This window comes from Chiloscyllium punctatum, chromosome 42 (genome assembly GCF_047496795.1).
Source record: "Chiloscyllium punctatum isolate Juve2018m chromosome 42, sChiPun1.3, whole genome shotgun sequence".
Taxonomy (NCBI): domain Eukaryota; kingdom Metazoa; phylum Chordata; class Chondrichthyes; order Orectolobiformes; family Hemiscylliidae; genus Chiloscyllium; species Chiloscyllium punctatum.
This window is the reverse complement of record NC_092780.1, coordinates 47,999-63,878: the sequence shown is the minus strand read 5'-3', so window position 1 is coordinate 63,878 and position 15,880 is coordinate 47,999. Positions and strand designations below refer to the sequence as shown.

The following is a 15,880-nucleotide window of genomic DNA, read 5'->3' as shown; positions in this document are numbered from 1 at the left end:
AGGGTGTTAAAAGTAGGCATAGGGCTGATTCGAGGCTAAAGAAAGGGATTTACAACTTACAGATAAGAGGCATGGCTGAGGTGTTAAATTAACACCGCATCTGTCTTTACCAAGATGCCTTTTCCTTTTTTTTGGCTCATAGTTTGTAAGACCTTTAACAGGATAAATTGAAGCCTAGGATGAAGTAGGTCCACTCAAGGACAAAGGAGGAAATTTATGCATGGAGCCAGATGAAGGGAGTGAAGTTCTTACTGAATACTTTGGATCAGTATTCACAAAGGAGAGGAACATGACGGATGTGAATTTCAGGAGGTGGGAGATGTTGATATGTTGTATGTGAACACAAAAAAGTGGTGTTGGATGTTTTGAAAAATATTAAGGTATGTAAGTCCCCAGGACCTGATGGGATCCATCCCAGAATGCTGAGGGTGGCAGGTGAGGAAATTGCCAAAGCCTTGTACAAAATGTTTGTATCCTCCTTCGTAATAGGAGAGATCCCACACGATTGCAGAATAGCTAACACTGTTCCTTTAAGGAGGGCAATGGCAATAATCCAGAAAGTTACAGGCTGGTGAGCCTTTCATCAGTGTGAGGGAAATCATAGGAGAAGATCCTTAGGGATAGGATTTACTCACCATTTGGAAAAATATGAACGTATTCACGATCAGCAATATGGCTTTCTGCAGGGAAGGTCGAGCCTCTTAAACCTAATTGAGTTTTTTGAGGAAGTGACAAAGATGATTGATGAGGACAGGTTGGTAGAACATTGACTATATGGACTTTAGCAAAGCTTTTGATGTGTTCCTTCATGGCAAGCTGATACAAAAGGTGAAGTCACATGGGATCCACAGTGAACTGGTGAAATGGATACAGAACTAGCTTAGTTATAGAAGACAGAGAGTAGAAGGGTCCCTTTGTCTGCAGATGTATGACCAGCAGTGTTCTGTAGGGATCAGTGCTGGGACCCCTGGGGTGCGTGTCTGTGTGTGTGTGTGTGTGAACACACACACACACAGAATGTTTTGGAGGAGAATGTCAGTGACCTGTTTAGTAAGCTTGTATTTTGAGAGACCAAATGCAAGAAGGAAATATATAGCAAATGGCAGAACCCTTAATAGTATCAACATACACAGATCTCTGGGCATATAGGCCCACAGTTCCTTGAAAGTGATAACGCAAGTGGAAAAGGTAGTCAAGAAGGCATATGCATGTTGCCTTCATTGGTCAAGGCATGGAGTATAAAAGTGGGGAAGTCATGTTGCGGCTGTATCGAAACCTTTAGTTAGGCCACATTTGGAATATGGTGTACAGTTCGGATTACCACACAACCAGAAGGATGTGGAGGCTTTGGAAAGGATATCGAAAAAGTTTACCAAGGAGTTACCTAACTTGGAGGATGTTAGCTATAAGGAGAGATTGGACAAACTTGGTTTGTTTTCACATGAACATCAAAGGACAAGGGGCAACCTAATAAAAGTTTATAAAATTATGAGCGGCATGGATAGAATGGATAGTTGGAGTCTTTCCCCAGGGTTAGAATTAATAGGGGACATTTGACAATAGCAATGTTTATGAAAGATCTGACAAATAGAGTGTGTCATAGAGATGTACATCATGGAAAACAGACTCTTTGGTTCAACTCGTCCATGCTGACAAGGTATCCTAAATTAATCTAGTTCCATTTGCCAGCACTTGGCCCATACCCCTCTAAACCCTTCGCACTCATATACCCATCAGATGCCTTTTAAATGTTGTAACTGTACCAGCCACCATTACTTCCTTTGGCAGCCCACTTCATACACGCATCACCCTCATTGTGAAAAGGTTGCCCCTTAGGTCAGTTTTAAATCTTTCCCTTCTCACCCTAAACCTATGCCCTCTAGTTCTGGACTTTCCCAATCCATGGAAGAGACCATGCCTATTTACCCTATCCATGCATTTAGGGATTTTATAAACCTGTATAAGGTCACTCTGCAGCTTCTGATGCACCAGGGACAACAGCCCCTGCCTATTCAGCTTCTCCCTATAGCTCAACTCTCCAACCCTGGCCACATCCTTGTAAATCTTTTCTAAACCCTATCAAGTTTCAGAACATCCTTCCTATAGGAGGGAGACCAGAATTACACACAATATTCCAAAAGTGGTCTTACCAATGTCCTGTACAGCTACAACATGACCTCCCAATTCCTATCATTAATGCAGTGACCAATAAAGGAAAACATACTAAACATTTTCTTCACTATCCTATCTACTAGAGACTCCATTTTCAAGGAACTGTGAACTTGCACTCCAAGGTCTCTTTGTTCAGCATCACTCCCTGGGATCTTACCATTAGGTGTATAAGTTCTGCCCTGATTTGCCTTTCCAAAACGTAACACCTCACATTTATCTAAATTAAACTATCTGCTACCCCTCAGACCACTGACCCATCTGATCAAGATCCTATTGTAGTATGAAGTAACCTTCTTCGCCTTCCACGACAACCCCAATTTTGGTGTCATCTGCAAACTTACTAACCATACCTATGTTTCCATCCAAATCATTTATATAAGTGACGCAAAGCAGTGGACCCAGCACCAATCTTTCTGGCACACTGACCCTTGTGGCCCATCACTGGTCACAGGCCTCTAGTCTGAAAAGCAACCCTCCACCACCACCTTCTGTCTTCTATCTTCGAGCCAGTCTGAATCCAAATTGCTGGTTCTTCCTGTATTCCATGTGATTTAACCTTGCTGATCAGTCTACTACGAGGAACCGTGCCAATCACCTGACTGAAGTCCATATAGATCATGTTCATTGCTCTACCCTCATCAATCCTTTTTGTTACTTCCTCAAAAAACTCAAATTAGTGAGACATGATTTCCCACGCAGAAAGCCATGTTATATAAATAGGCTTTTACAAGATGATGATCAGATAGGGTAGACAGTGAAAGTCTTTTTCCTAGGATGATGATGTCAGCCTGTACAAGGGGGCATAACTATAAATTGAGGGGTGATAGATTTAAGACAGATGTCAGAGACGGGTTCTTTACTCGGAGTGGTAAGAGTGTGGAATGCCCATGAGGATGTCGATGTTTCGGGCAGGGACCCTTCATCAGGTTCTTGCCCGAGGTGTTGATTCTCCTACTTCTCCAGTACCCCACTCTCCAGCATCTGCAGTCCTCACTTTCTTCTAAGATTAGGGCCAGTCAAGTACATTAGTGGGAAGTTGTGCATGGAGTCAGAGGAGTTAGAAGAGGTGCTAAATAAATATTTTTCATCAGTATTCACACAGGAAAAAGACAATGTTGTCAAGGAGAATATTGAGATACAGGCTACTAGACTAGATGGGATTGACTAGATGTTAGCAGCCTGGAAAGTGTGAAAATAGATAAGTCCCCTGGGTCAGATAGGATTTATCCTAGGATTCTCTGGAAAGCTAGGGAGGAGAATGCAGAGCCTTTGGCTTTGATCTTTATTTTGTCATTGTCTACAGGAATAGTGCCAGAAGACTGGAGGATAGTAAATGTTGTCTCCTTGTTCAAGAAGGGGTGTAGAGACAACCCCTGGTAATTATAGACCAGTGAGCCTTACTTCGGTTGTGGATAAAGTGTTGGAAAAGGTTATAAGAGTTGGATTTATAATCATCTAGAGAGGGATAAGTTGATTAGGGATAGTCAACACGGTTTTGTGAAGGTTAGGTCTTGCCTCACAAACCTTATTGAGTTCTTAGAGAAAGTGACCACACAGGTGGATGAGGATAAAGCGGCTGAAGTGCGAATATGGATTTCAGTAAAGCGTTTGATAAGGTTCTTCACGGTAGGCTATTGCACAAAATACAGAGGCATGGGATTAAGGGTGATTTAGCAGTTTGGATCAGAAATTAGCTAAATTGTAAGACAGAGGGTGGTGGTGGATGGGAAATGTTCATCCTGGGGTTCAGTTACTACTGGTATACAGCAAAGGATCTGTTTTGGGGCCACTGTTGTTTGTCATTTTTATAAATGACCTAGATGAGGGCATAGAAGGACGGGTTAGTAAATTTGCAGATGACACGAAGATCGGTGTAGTTGTGGATAATGCTGAAGGATGTTGCAGGTTACAGAGGGTCATAGATAAGTGCCAGAGCTGGGCTGAGAGGTAGCAAATAGAGCTTAGTGCGGACAAGTGTTAGGTGATTCACTTTGGAAGAAGTACCAGGAATACAGAGTACTGGACTAATGGTAATATTCTTGGTACTGCGAATGAGCAGAGAGATCTCAGTGTCCATGTGCATAAATCCCTGAAAGTCGCACCCAGGTTGATAGGGTTGTTAAGAAGGCATATGGTGTGTTAGCTTTTATTGGTAGAGGGATTGCATTTCAGAGCCATGAGGTCATGTTGAAGCTGGACAAAACTCTGGTGCGGCTGCACTTGGAGTGTTGCATACAGGTCTGGTCATCGCATTATAGGAAAGATGTGGAAGCATTAGAAAGGGCATCGAGGAGATTTACCAGGATGTTGCCTGGTATGGAGGGAAGGTCTTATGAGGAAAGGCTGAGGGACTTGAAGCTGTTTTCGTGAGAGAAAAGAAGGTGGAGAGATGACTTAATAGAGACGTACAAGACGATCAGAGGATTAGATAGGGTGGACAGCGAGAGCCTTTTTCCTCAGGTGATGGCTACCATGAGGGGACATATCTTTAAACTAAGGGGTGATAGATATAAGACAGATTTCAGAGGTAGGTTCTTCACAGAGAATAGTAAGGGCGTGGAACGCCCTGCCTGCAACAGCAGTAGATTTGCCAACTTTAAGGGCATATAAATGGTCATTGGATAAACAGATGAATGATCATGGAATAGTGTAGGTCAAATGGGCTTCAGATTGGTTTCACAGGTCGGTGCAATATCAAGGGCCAAAGGGCTTGTACTGCGCTGTAATTTCAGTTAACCGCGGTTTACCGCTGCCTGAAAATATTACATGGAACATTACGGAAATAATTCCAGGGAGCTGCTGGGGAGGTAAATTTCCCATTTAAATGATAGGGTTCGCTACTATCTGTGGTTTCGCGCATTTGAGGTACGTCTTGGAACGTATCATCTGCGGATACAGGGGGATGCCTGTAATTGGCAAATCATGTTGCAGCTTTGTAGAACTTTAGATAGGCCACATTTGGAATATTATATCCAGAACTGATCAATTACTAGAGGATGGGGAGGCTTTGGAGAGAGTACAGAAAAGGTTTACCAGGACGTTGCCTGGTTTGGAAGGTAATAGCTATGAGGAGATTGGACAAATCTAATTTGTTTTCACTTGAACATTAGTAGCTGAGGGGTGACTTGAAAGAAGTTGACAAAACTATGAGAGCCACAGATAGAATGGAGAGTTGACTATTTTTTTTCCCCAGGAAAGAAATGTCAAATACTAGAGGACATAGGTTTAAGGTAAAAGGGAAAGTTGAAAGGAGTTCAGAAAGGAAAATTTTTGTTTTAAAAAAAAGTGTGGGGTAAATGCCTGGAACCTGCTGCCAGAGGAGGTGTTACGTGCAAATACAATTGCAGCATTTAAGAGGCATCTTGACAGATAGAGGGATATGTCTTCGAGGAGAAAGTGAGGAGTGCAGATGCTGGAGATCAGAGCTGAAAATGTGTTGCTGGAAAAGCGCAGCAGGTCAGGCAGCATCCAAGGAACAGGAGAATCGACGTTTTGGGCATAAGCCCTTCTTCAGGGATATGGACTACATAGGGGTAAAAGAGTTTTAGCTTAGAAAGGTGTTGTGTGTTGCAGCAAGCTTGGTGAGCCAAAGGGCCTGTTCCAAGCTGTACTGTTCTTTGCATGATATGGGAGTTGGTCAACCGGCTGATGTGGTATGTAGTAACTACACCTGTAACAAATATTGCTTGCTTGAGATATCCAGCTTAGACTTGATAAGCTGGAGTTCAACTTTCAAACACTCGGACACATCAGGGAAAAAACCTGTATGCTGTGTTTCAGGGGGCAATTGCAGTCCTTAGACTATTACTTCAAAATTCAGTCAATTGTCAGGGTCAGGAAGCTGTGACAACAAGTGAGGCAGATAGAGTGATCCAGGAGGTAATGCTGCAGGAGCCATGTTGCCTGCTTGGGGTGCCAGGTTCAGGATCTCTCACCTGGACTGCAGAGGAACCTGGAGTAGAAGGGGATAAGATCTAATTGTCATGCATATATAGGTGCCCGCACTGCAGGTAGAACAGGAAACAAGGTTCTGTTCAGGAAATATGAGACAGTTCAGGGCTAAATTGAAAAGCAGAACCAAAACAAAAAAGGCAATAATCTCCAACTACTAAAGCCTTAAGCTAACTGGCACAGGGACAAGATTAAAGAGGTAAATGCATGGCTGAAAGCTCAGTGTGGGAGAGATGGGTTCAATGTCATGGGTCATTGGCAGCAGTACCAGGGAAGGAGTGAGCCGTTTGGATGGGACAGGCTCTTTGTGAATCATACTGGGACCAGAGTCCTAGCAAATCATGTAACTAAGGTTATAGATAGGGCTTTAAACTAAATTATGAAGAGGGTGGGTTCAATTGCATAGGAAATAATAGCAAATATTCAGAAAATCATAATTGAAATAAGCAGAGTCAGCACAGTTTCATGAAAGGGAAATCATGTCTGACTAATTTATTAGAATTTTTTTGAAGAAGTCTCAACCAGAGTGGATAGAGGAGAACCAAAAACTGTTGTATTTAGACTTTCAGAAGGGATTTGACAAGATATCTCTCAAAAGGTTAAGTCATAAGAGCCCATAGTATTGGAGGCAGTATATTGACATCGATAGAAAATTTAGGGTAAAAAAGAGAAAGTGGTGAAAATGGATTCTTTTTCAGGTTGGTGACACGTGACCAGTGGGGTTCCACAGGGATCAGTCCTCAGAGTGTAATTATTTACAATATATATTAAATGGCTTAGAGAAAGGAAGTGGATGTACTGTAGCCAAATTTGCAGATGAAAATAAAATAGGTGGAAAGGCAGATTGTGGGACGGATGCAATCAGTTTAAGGTAGATATTGATAGGTTAAGTAAGTGGGTTAAAAGCTGGCAAAAGGAGCATAATGTTGGAAAATGTCAAGTTGTTCATTTTGGAAGGAAGAACAAAAGAACATAATATTTTTTAAAACTCAGAAAAACTGCAGTAATCTACCACACAAAGGGGTTTGAGGCCATTTACATATAAAACACAAATCTAGCACACAGGTGCAGCAGGTAATCAGGCTAATGGATTGTTGCCCCTAAGGAGTATAAGAGTATGGAAATCTTACTACAACTGTACAAGGTGCTAGTGAGACCACATCTGGAGTACTGAGTGTAACAGATGATCCCCACTTTGGAGGGACTGTTGTGAGCAAAGGTTAAACAGGTTTGGATTCTACTCACTGGAGAAGAATAAGTGGTGGTCTCATTGAAACATGTAGGATTCATAAGAGTCTTGACAGGGTGAATGCTGAGAGGATGTTTCCCCTAATGGAAGATTCTAGAACCAGAGGGCATAGTCTTTGAATAAAAGGGTACTAATTTAGGACCAAGGTGAGGAGGAATTTCTTCTCTCAGAATTGTGTCTTTGGCACTCCTTGCCACAGAAAACTGTGGAGGCAGATATATTTAAAGCTGAGACAGATACTGATCAGTAGGAGAATTAAGGATTATAGGGATAACATGACCAAGCGTATAGGAGAAATGTCGGATCATCCACTATTCTGTTAAATGACAGAACAGGCTCAAGGGGCCAAGTGGCCTACTGCTGATCCTATTGTTTATGGTCCTATAGATTCAAGGAGTTGGTGCAAGGGAATTGGAGAAATATAAACTTTACATTATTGCTTAAAAATATGGGTCAGCCCAGCATTACAGACCAATAAGTTTAACTTTGGTAGTGGGGCAACATTTAGAAACAATAATTTGGGATAAAATTAAAAATCACTTGAAAAAGTTACATGAGTCAACATGGATTTGTTAAGGTACATTAGTACCTAGTTAACTTGCTGGAGAGGTGATGAGCTAAAAGAGAGGGTTGATAAGGGGAAGGTTGTTGATGTAATGTACACAAATGTCCAAAACCCATTTAGCATAATGCCACATGACAGATTTGAGAAGAAAAGATTATAAGGTGTTTAAAAGGATAGCAACGACATAGATTTATAATTTTCTGGGGGTTAGGAAACAGAGAATAATGATTAATAGTTATTTTTCAGGCTTGAAGAGGTTTGTAGTAGTGTTCAGCAGGTGTTTATATTGGGACCCTTGTTTTCCCGATATATACAAAAAAATCTAAATCGGCATGGATTGATTGGATAGAATTTCCTTATCTATGCCGTATATCCTATATAAACCATTGAGTTACAAATCTGACCCTGAGGAAACTGAAATTCTTATGCTGCAAAAACAAAAAAATGCGGAGGTAAAATCTTATTGAAATTTTGAAGATTAAGATCTGTTGTTAAACGAATGCAATTAAGTTCTAACTAAAAGACACAAATAAGAATAAAAGGAAACCTGGCGTACTCTCTGCAGATGCTGTACTACCTGCTGAGAAGTAGAATTATCCATTCAGGTTGATGACCATTCATCAAAATTGAGGAGACACAGAAATGAAAAAGGTTTGAGCAACAGATTGAGGGAAAAGGCAAGTAAGAATAAACTAAAAAGGTGTGTGATAGGGTGGCAAGTAGGAGAGACTGATTTTCATATTTTATGGTACAAATGCCAAAAAGAGTGGTAAATGCTTAAAAATAAAGAAACAAAAAGGTGTATCTAGATGAGGCATGAATGTCTGGATAGCAGTCTTCCAAATGTAAAGACAACGGGCATAGAGGTGGTGCTGCTCCTTAGCTTGCATTGCATTTCATTGGCTTCAACCACAGTTCCAGTATTATCTACTTTTATTTCAGGTTTTCAACATTGGCAGCATTTTGCTTATGTACTGCCATAAATCAAAGCTCAGAATAGGGAAGGTGATCAAGTATTTCAAATTTGATAACCTTGAGCCTCTGCATATTCTGGCCAGGTGGGGTCAGAAGTGAGACACTGTTTTTAGCCTCATTCATCTTCATCTCATGCAGGCTTCCTGCCAGATGACATACATGGCGAATCTCCAATGAAAATGTAGAATAAATTACCCAGGACAACAGTAAAGGTTTTTGGTAAATTCTGTTTATAACAGAATTGTGTGAACAAGGGGCGGCACGGTGGCACAGTGGTTAGCACTGCTGCCTCACAGCGCCCGAGACCCGGGTTCAATTCCCGCCTCAGGCGACTGACTGTGTAGAGTTTGCACGTTCTCCTCGTGTCTGCGTAGGTTTCCTCCGGGTGCTCCGGTTTCCTCCCACAGTCCAAAGATGTGCAGGTCAGGTGAATTGGCCATGCTAAATTGCCCGTAGTGTTAGATAAGGGGTAAATGTAGGGGAATGGGTCTGGGTGGGTCGCTCTTTGGAGGGTTGGTGTGGACTTGTTGGGCCGAAGGGCCTGTTTCCACGCTGTAATGTAATCTAAAAAAAGGGTACAAATGACCGAGTGGGTACTTTTTGTATTTTGACAGATGGAGCATCATGGTCATTTTTGGTTCCATGTACAGACAACTGAAGTAGTACAGGTAGTTCTCCTGCAATTCCATATTTGCATTCCAGTGAAACCTCACTTTGCAGAAAACTGCTAAATATAACTAATGGGTCTATGGGAAAAGTGGGGCTGGGGCAGACCAGCAAATAAAAATCACTGACAATCACACAAAAATCACCCAAAAGTCTAAAACAAAGTATAGCACATCTTGAATGAAGGTTGAAATCATATATATCAACAGAACAAAATTTAACACAGTACGTTTAAAAAGTAAAGTTAGTGCCGAAACTCGATGGTCATCATAGTGCAAAAGGTAGACTCCCTCATTTGTGATAAGCGAGCTATATCACATATTCTCCCCTTATGCTCAAAACACTTTATAATATGCAGCTTCTCTTCAAACTTTACCTTTCCTTTGTGTTCACCTGCAATTTTATCACCAGGATGCTTCTTGCTAACATTCTTGTCACCATGTCCTTCCATTTCTTCAAAGAAAGGGATATTCTAGGAGTACCGTACCTTTCACAGGAAGCTGCTCAATGTATCTCTCTCAGAAAGCTGCTCTCTGTCCAGTACCTCTCAGAAAAAAAACTGCTCTTTCGGCAACTGACATTGGCGCATGCACAGAACAACATGGAGACTTCGGTGTGGACATCAGCGCAGAACAAAGCATGTGAAACGATCACTGCTGGAATCATGCTATTGCCAACAGAAGTAAGCATTCTTGAAACTCCTGTTCCTTAATTGCTCAGTGACGTTATAGGCAAATCACACTACTGTAAAACACGTTATCCAAGAACTACCTGTAGCTCTTTAATGAAGAAATAAATACAATTGCACAAAGTACAAGTCCATAAATGTATAGCATTTCTAAACCTTAGCAGAAACATCTTTAATATATATCAACAAAAGAGAGGTTAGTTGAATAACAGCTTACATTTGTAGGACAGACATTCTGAAGTATATTATTTGGAAAATCTTACCTTGTGTCATTGATTTGAAGACTGCACTGCTGATAGTGGATAAATATTTAGGGTCAGAAGAGCTTGGGATCATTTCATTGAATATATCTGCACTGTAAATATGGTCAGTACCAAATTCATTTGTCAGTTCAGACAGAAACATCATGCCAATTTGTTGAAAGAGTGGGGAGTTGGCATCCAACAGAAAAGAACAAGAGTAAGAACAGTTCAAATGTCCCCAGCTCCCTAGCCTAGTGATGTTTACTTTGGGAAACAATCTGAAAAATAAAAGAAAACATTTTTAAAAGAATAAGCTTTTACTGCAGCGTAAAGACATTTGAAACAAGGGGTCACCTTTCCTAATAGGGCTGTAATCTTGCATAGCAGATTACTTTTTCTGTATAAACAAAAACAGAATTTGCTGGGAAAATTCAGCAGATCTGGTAGCACCTGTAGAGAGAAAGCAGGATTAGCATTTTGGGTCCAAGTGACACTTCTTCAGAACTGATTGCAGCTAGGAAAAATAGATTTAGATTACTTTACAGTGTGGAAACAGGCCCTTCGGCCCAACAAGTCCACACCGACCCGCCGAAGCACAACCCACCCATACCCCTACATTTACCCCTTACCTAACACTACGGGCAATTTAGCATAGCCAATTCACCTAACCTGCACATCTTTGTGACTGTGGGAGGAAACCGGAGCACCCGGAGGAAACCCACGCAGACACGGGGAGAACGTACAAACTCCACACAGTCAGTCGCCTGAGGCGGGAATTGAACCCGGGTCTCCGGCGCTGTGAGGCAGCAGTGCTAACCACTGTGCCACCGTGCCGCCCACTAGTACATAGTACATACTCCTGCTGTTTCTCAGTTAATCCCTTCTTCCAAATACTTTTTTAAAATCACAAATCAACCACTTTCTTGTGATGTCACTTTGGTTTGTATTCCCAATCAGCAAACCCATGAAACAGCAGCCATTAAACTGGGACTCACTTCTCTCTGCTCATTTGAAGCTGAAGAATGTAGCCTGACAAATTATAATTCCTAAATAAAACCTTACAAACTATAAACAAAAAAGTACTTTTTCTCCTGTGCAATGAATTACCACAGGGCACCATGTTTCCAGTAACATGAACCTTGAACATAGAACAATACAGCACAGAACAGACCCTTCGGCCCACGATGTTGTGCCGAACATTTGTCCTAGCTTCAGCACCCATCCATGTACCTATCCAATTGCCGCTTAAAGGTCGCCAATGATTCTGACTCTGCCACTCCCACAGGCAGCGCATTCCACGCCCCCACCACTCTCTGGTTAAAGAACCTACCCCTGACATCCCCCCTATACCTTCCACCCTTCACCTTAATTTTATGTCGCCTTGTAACACTCTGTTGTACCCGGGGAAAAAGTCTCTGACTGTCTACTGTATCTATTCCACTGATCATCTTATAAACCTCTATCAAGTCACCCCTCATCCTTCGCCGTTCCAATGAGAAAAGGCCTAGCACTCTCAACCTATCCTCGTACGACCGATTCTCCATTCCAGGCAACATCCTGGTAAATCTTCTCTGCACCCTCTCCAAAGCTTCCACATCTTTCCTAAAGTGAGGCGATCAGAACTGCACATAGTACTCCAAATGTGGCCTAACCAAGGTCCTGTACACCTGCAACATCACTTCATGACTCTTGAATTCAATCCCTCTGCTAATGAACGATAATACTCCATAGGCCTTCTTACAAGCTCTATCCACCTGACTGGCAACTTTCAAAGATCTATGAACATAAAGCCCAAGATCCCTGTGCTCCTCCACCTTACTAAGAACCCTATCATTAACACTGTATTCCACATTCTTATTTGTCCTTCCAAAATGGTCAACCTCACACTTGACAAGGTTGAACTCCATCTGCCACTCCTCAGCCCAGCTCTGCATCATATCTAAGTCCCTTTGCAGCTAACAACAGCCCTCCTCACTATCCACAACTCCACCAATCTTTGTATCATCTGCAAATTTACTGACCCACCCTTGGCCTCCCTCTTCCAAGTCATTAATAAAAATTACAAACAGCAGAGGACCCAGAACTGATCCCTGCGGAACTCCACTTGTAACTGGGCTCTAGGCTGAATATTTACCATCTACCACCACTCTCTAACTGGCGGTTAGCCAGTTTTCTATCCAATTGGCCAAATTCCCCTCTATCCCATGCATCCTGACTTTCTGCATAAGCCTACCATGGGGAACCTTATCAAATGCCTTACTAAAATCCATGTACACTACATCCACTGCTCTACCCTCATCCACATGCTTGGTCACCTCCTCTAAGAATTCAATAAGACTTGTAAGGCAAGACCTACCCCTCTCAAATCTGTGCTGCCTGTCCCTAATCAAGCAGTGTCTTTCCAGATACTCATAAATCCTATCCCTCAGTACCCTTTCCATTACTTTGCCTACCACCGAAGTAAGACTAACTGGCCTATAATTCCCAGGGTTATCCCTATTCCCTTTTTTGTACAGGGGCACAACATTCGCCACTCTCCAGTCCCCTGGTACCACCCCCGCTGACAGTGAAGACGAAAAGATCATTGCCAACGGCTCTGCAATTTCCTCTCTTGCTTCCCACATAATCCTAGGATATATCTTGTCAGGCCCGGGGGACTTGTCTATCCTCAAGTTTTTCAAAATGCCCAACACATCTTCCTTCCTAACAAGTATCTCCTCTAGCTTACCAGTCCGTTTCACACTCTCCTCTTCAGTATTTACAAACGAGAGGGACCATATTGTTGAAGAAAAGTACTCACTCATTCAAGACCTCTCCTATCTCTTCCGACTCAATACACAGTCTCCCACTACTGTCCTTGATCGGACCTACCCTCGTTCTCGTCATTCTCATGTTTCTCACATACACATAAAATGCCTTGGGGTTATCCTTGATCCCACCCGCCAGAGATTTTTCAGGCCCTCTCTTAGCTCTCGTAATCCCTTTCTTCAGCTCCCTTCTGGCTATCCTGTATCCCTCCAATGCTCTGTCTGAACCTTGTTTCCTCAACCTTACGTAAGCCTCCTTCTTCCTTTTTACAAGACATTCAACCTCCCTCGTCAACCAAGGTTCCCTCACACGACCATCTCTTTCCTGCCTGACAGGTACATATATATCAAGGACACGTTGTATCTGTTCCTTGAAAAAGTTCTACATTTCCACGACATCCTTCCCTGACAGCCTATGCTCCCAACTTATGCTCCTCAGAGCCTGTCTTACAGCATCGTATTTACATGCATGAATCCAAACTTACTTTAGGTCTGCCTTCTCCCAATTGCTCATGTGAAGCAAACGGATATTTTCCCTTTGTAAATCCATGCTGACTCTAACTGTTTTGCAAGTTGTCTACTATTAAATCTAATATAATGGACTCTAGCATTTGCCCCAGGATCGATATCAGACTAACCAGTCGATAAAAATAAAATTGAATTAAAATAGTAGGTTTACATTAACTAACTTCCAATCCATAGAAAATGTTCCAGAGTCTACAGAATTTTGAATGATGACCACCAATGCATCCACTTTTCTATGACCACTTCCTTAAGTACTCTGCAATGCAAATAATTGGACTCCGGAAGACTAAGATATCCTACAAGTATTAGCAACAGGTGAAGTTAGGTGTTTCTTGTTGATCATATGCAGCAGCAACACGAGTGATACTCAACAGAAACTGGATGCTTCTGTCAACCCAAAATGACATTTGCCTATCACATAAATGAGTAACATGGTTTATGAATTTCAGTGCCAGTGTGTTGACAGTATATAGACTGCATGTACCAAAGAGTGGCAGATTATATCTAACAACAAATGCCTTTGACAGTTCACAGCAAATACGGTACTAGCCATACCGAACCAGCCTGCACTTGTAAAACACAGCGTCCAATATTAGATGTGATTCTGTAATTGGAAAACATATGCTGGATAATTCTGAGTGCACAAAGAATTATGCTAACAATAAATTCTGGATTGTCAGTCATTCCTGCAGTGTGGTACATTTGTGTTTACTGAAAGTTACATATTTTAAAATGCAAGGCCGGTGATCTGTGCTGGCAGAACATACATGCACATTGCACCTGTTATAATTCAACAATGAATAAAACTCCAGTGTACAAGAACAGAAATATATTGCTAAGACAATATAAAGCTGTCATCAGACTGCATTTGGAATGCGGAGTGATTTTGGGTTCTGTATTTAAGGATGGATGTGCTGGCCTTAAAGGGAGTTCAGAGGATGTTTATTGGAATAATCCCAGGCAAGAAGGGTTTGTTATGTGAGGAGCAGTTGAGGACTCTGGGGTGTGTACACAATGGAATTTAGAAGGACTGGATTGGTGGGGGGAGGGGATCTAATTGAAACTTACAAAATACTAAGAGACCTAGATAGAGTGGATGTGAAAAAGATGTTTCTCCTAGTGGGAGAGACTAGACCTAAGGACACAGCCTCAGAGTAAAGGGACAATCCTTTAGAATTAAAATGGGAAAGAGTTTCTTCAGGCAACAGGTGGTTAATCTGTGTTTTTTTAATTCACTCCTAGGATGGGAGTCTCGCTGGCCGGCCAGCATTTATTGCCGATCCTTGGTTGCCTTTGAACTGAGTGGTTTGCTAGGCCATTTTAGAGGGCAGTTGAAAGTCAACTGTATTCTGTTGGTCTGAAGTCAGATGGAGGCCAGACCAAGTGAGCACAGCAGATTTCTTTCCCCAAAGGACATCAGTGAATCAGATGTGTTTTTCCAACAATTCACAATGGTTTCATGGTCATCAGTAAATTCTTAATTTCAGATGTTTATTGAATTCAAATTCCACAGTCTGTCACGGCAGGATTTTAAACCCGGATCCCCAGAACATTATCTGAATTTCCTGATTAATAGTCCAGTGATAATGCCACTAGGCCTTCATTTTCCCAGGGAATTTGCAGACCTCATGCTACAGAAGGCAAGTCATTAAGTCTCTTTAAGACAGAGATAGATGAGTTCTTGAATGGTAAGGGAATCAAGGATTACAGAGAAAATATAAGACAACGGGGTTGAGAAACATATCAGCCATGATCGAATAGCGCAGCTGATTCAGCGGGCCAAATGGCTACTTCTGCTCCTATGTCTTATTTTCTTATGGGTTAACAAAAGAGTTGACAGCATGATACAAATATCTCAGCAAGAGGCCCAGCAATCACTGGTGGTTTATTTCTCAGGGCACCATCTTGACCAGAGTCCATCTGCCTGGTTTAGAATTTTTTTTAAAAAAAGCTTGACCATTAACGGTTGGTCATCATTATTGGTGCATTCCATATACCAATGCCTCTGCTACTTGTTAACCAGTGCTGTCCTCTCATGCA

General features: G+C 41.9%; 1 protein-coding gene across 1 annotated transcript in view; it reads right to left on the bottom strand.

Moving 5' to 3' along the window:
• Nucleotides 1-15,880, bottom strand: part of naglu (N-acetylglucosaminidase, alpha) — a 49,440-nt gene that overhangs the window by 6,704 nt on the left and 26,856 nt on the right. Inside the window, exon 5 of the mRNA XM_072561137.1 lies at nt 10,530-10,786. Coding sequence (XP_072417238.1) covers nt 10,530-10,786 — 257 coding nt within the window. The remainder of the gene's footprint in view (nt 1-10,529; nt 10,787-15,880) is intronic.